The sequence below is a fragment of the Gossypium arboreum genome, chromosome 12 (genome assembly GCF_025698485.1).
Source record: "Gossypium arboreum isolate Shixiya-1 chromosome 12, ASM2569848v2, whole genome shotgun sequence".
Taxonomy (NCBI): domain Eukaryota; kingdom Viridiplantae; phylum Streptophyta; class Magnoliopsida; order Malvales; family Malvaceae; genus Gossypium; species Gossypium arboreum.
The window spans coordinates 6,477,323-6,480,932 of NC_069081.1; the positions used below are offsets into that span (position 1 = coordinate 6,477,323).

Here is a 3,610-nt window from a genome sequence, read left to right on the forward strand (position 1 = left end):
ATGCTTCATCTTATCATATGAGGATAAAGAATCATAAACCTCATCAACTGTGAGAGACTCGCGGCTATATAAAATCGTGTCTCTAAAAGTGGAATAAGACGAGGGCAACGAACAAAGTAGAATCAACCCTAGATCTTCCTTATCATACTGAACCTCCATGGCCTCCAAGTTTGAGAGAATTTCTTTAAACACTGTTAAGTGTTCGTGTACAGACACACCTTCCTCCAAACGATGAGCATAAAGACGCTGCTTCATATGCAACTTTCTTGTTAGAGTTTTCGACATACATATTTGTTCTGGCCTCTTTTATAATGCAGCGGCAGTCTTTTCTTTCATCACATCCTGCAAAATTTCGTTGGACAAATGCAGATGTAATTGTGTTAATGCCTTTCGATCCTTACGCTTCTTCTCTTCATCTGTTAATGTCGAAGGCATTTTATCTATCTCTAGCAGGGCATTTTCTAGATCCATCTGCGCAAGAACTGCTTGCATCTTAATCTACCACAATGCAAATCTGGTGTTGCGATCCAACAGCGGAATTTCATACTTTAAAGACGCCATTACTGTGAATGAGATGAACAACCTGGAAGCTCTGATACCAATTTGTGAAAAATAAAATAAAATAACACAAATTTTATGTGGAAACTCTTTCGGGAAAAAACCACGGGTAGAGGAGAAGAAAATTCACTATGTCGAAAATTTGAATCAATACAAGAGGAATAGACTATGTCTATTTATAGGCTTGTAAAGCCATATTCTAGTAGGATTGAAACACATTATCCTAATCAATATAAAATAGATGGAGTTTAATTTAAACCTTATTCTAAAATAAAATAAAAGAAGTCTAGTTCTATATGGATTTTATTTTTATTTTATTTTCCATCGTATTTTATTTAAATAAGAATTCGGGTCACTTAATTCTAACACGGTTTAACTAGTTTGTATCGGTTCATAGGTCAACTGATTTTTTACCTCTCACCGAATCGATACCCCAATCAGTTCTAGGTCCAATTGGTTTGATTGGTTGATCTGGTCCGTTTAAATAACATTGAATTTTAGGTTTTTATATTTTAAAATCATTTTTAACTTTAAAGAGTTATTATTTTTAATATATATATATAATTTTAAATTTTATGGTTTTTTAAATATAAAAATAATTTTTATTTTTTATGTAAATTTAAAGGGTAAGGACAAAATTGACAAAATTGTAAATATTGAGGGCTAAAATAATTAGTTTACCTTTGACATCATTAACTTTAATGAAAAATTTAGACGGAGGGCCAGGATTTTAAATAGAAAAATATAGGAATTCAATTACTCAAAATTAAAGTATAGGTACTAAACTTTAAATTTCAAACGAGTACTTGGACCTTTTACACATTTAAACCTAAAATAATTTTTGTAATAAATTGAAAAATATAAAAGTATTAAAATAGTGTTTTGGTTGAAGTTGTAAAGGAAAAATAATTAGATTTTCGTGGCATGGGTCCAATTATTAACATTTGTAACTTTTTTATTAGTTTTTTTTAAATAAGAAAAAGAAAAAAGTAGCATCATAGTAATATAATTTATTTAAAATATTAGTGTCTAGTTATTTTTTTAGTAACTTTTTTACTAAATTAGTGTCTAGTTAACTCGTAACACCAACTCGATTAGTATCAACTAGTTTTGTTTGAATCGGACCGTATCGACAGGGAGACCTGTTTAGAAAGTGCTTTGAACTGGTTAGACCGAGAACCAGTATAAATCGGTTGAACTGGTTAAAAAATTAGTTGAACCGATGGTTGGGCTGACTGGTTCACCACGGATCAAGGTTAAAAAACATTGATACTAATATTGTTGTCAATACCTATATATGTCTCTCTAGCTTCTTATTTGTCTCTTTATTTCATCCAAGGTTGGTTTTGGGGGCAGGGGGGCATTAGAGAATTATATAAAGATTGAAGTCAATTAAAGGGAACAGTGCAAGCCAAACTAGTAATTAACAGAAGGAAAAACAAAATTACATCTTTCCCACAACAGATCTCATATGGTTTGGCTAATAAAAGACCCGACATTATTAACACAAAGTTTAAAGAAAGCAGGCAAGGTGGAATTTCTAAATATAAGCTTCAATGATAAATTGAACAGCATGAATGGGTTTTACATTGATTCTGGTGAATCCAGCCTCTCCAAGAACATACTTCCATTCCTTTAAAGTCCTTTCTTTGCCTTTTTTAGTATGTGCCATCATCACCATGTCTAACATCAACCCCACAAATTCTAGCTTGTCATTTTTATCTTCTTCAAGCACAGCTTCAACGATTATGACCTTCCCTTTATCTTGTGGGATGGCTTCTCTACATTTCTTTAGGATTTGTATGCATTCCTCATCATCCCAGTCATGCAACACCCACTGTAATTCACAAATAGGTAGATTTGTCATACTCAAATATAATTGGTAAAGGAAACAAAGCTTTCATTACTAACCAAAAAGAAAGCAGCGTCTGCCTTTGGGACACACTCGAACATGTCTCCTCCTACGTATTCGATGCCATCGACTTTCGGGGCAACGGCAACAACATGGGGAAGATCGAAGTTGATGCCATGCATCCAAGGGAATTCCTTTACCAACATAGATAAAGCAGTCCCATTGCCTCCACCAACATCAACCAAACTTTTAATGCCATCAAACACTTGAGGACATCCTTCGATTAAGGCACGCACCGCCACTCTAGCATCGCAAGCCATTGCTTCGTCTATGAGTTTGCTATGTCGAGGGTTCTCCTCTGCATAGCTCCATACATCCTTCCCATGTGCTGTCTCAAACGGTGAATTCCCACTGTCAAGGACACGAGCACTTAGACTATGCCATGGTGCTAACATGACTGGGCTGCTCTCTAGTAAAATGAAAGCCGCCATGCTTCTTTCGCCATGTCGAATCAATCGACGAGACAAAGGCGTCAGTGCAAAACCAAAGGAATCTTGAGTTACGGGCTCCTCTTTGAATATTTGGTAGTGGACCAAGAACCTCATAATACGATAAAGACGAGGTGGTTCACATTTAAGGGTAGTGGTTAGCTGAGAGAGTGTCATGGGGCTTCCATGCTTGTCAATTGCATCAGCAATCCCAAGCTCAATGGCACATTTAACTACTGCTATCTTAACATATCCAAATACATAATTCCAAATATCTACTTCTGCTTTCTCGTCTTCATCTTCTTTCTTTCCTCTCACTTTTATATCTCCCATCTCAGTGCTTCTCTCTTTGAAAACTTAGAAAACCCAAACCCAAATCTTGGTGAAGAAAGCCTTTGTTGAAGCTCCATTATATAGGAGCAAAAGGGTTACCTACGTGGGAATTTTTAAGCAAAGTATTTTTTAAAAAAAATATAATTACAGATTCTAAACTTGTCAAATTGAAATAAGATTCAAATAAATCATTTCTAGCAATGATAAATTAAAATTTCCTATAAAGTACTTTTGGTAATGTAATATTTTCTTTAAGATCTTAAAAGATCTAGTGACGGCTGATTACTTGTTATTTTATATAAAGAATTGCATATGATTGCCTAGTTTACTGTCGTTTATTTGCAAACAGTTCATAGATTATTTTGTGATGATCATATTT

General features: G+C 34.3%; 1 protein-coding gene across 1 annotated transcript; it reads right to left on the reverse strand.

Annotated features, from left to right (window-relative positions):
* Nucleotides 1-1,950: 1,950 nt before the first annotated feature.
* On the reverse strand, nucleotides 1,951-3,303 carry LOC108478538 (acetylserotonin O-methyltransferase-like). Its single transcript, XM_017780998.2, has 2 exons — nucleotides 2,470-3,303; nucleotides 1,951-2,395 (listed from the first exon to the last, which is right to left on the reverse strand). Exons 1-2 carry the CDS (start codon nucleotides 3,229-3,231, stop codon nucleotides 2,099-2,101), a joined length of 1,059 nt encoding a protein of 352 aa, XP_017636487.1. The 5' UTR covers nucleotides 3,232-3,303; the 3' UTR covers nucleotides 1,951-2,098.
* Nucleotides 3,304-3,610: the final 307 nt, after the last annotated feature.

Excerpts from the sequence above, each read along its gene's own strand:
- LOC108478538 (XM_017780998.2), bottom strand. The coding sequence starts at position 3,231 with ATGGGAGATATAAAAGTGAGAGGAAAGAAAGAAGATGAAGACGAGAAA. Across the intron at positions 2,396-2,469 it reads CAGACGCTGCTTTCTTTTTG|TGGGTGTTGCATGACTGGGA; the intron begins GTTAGTAATGAA and ends TGTGAATTACAG.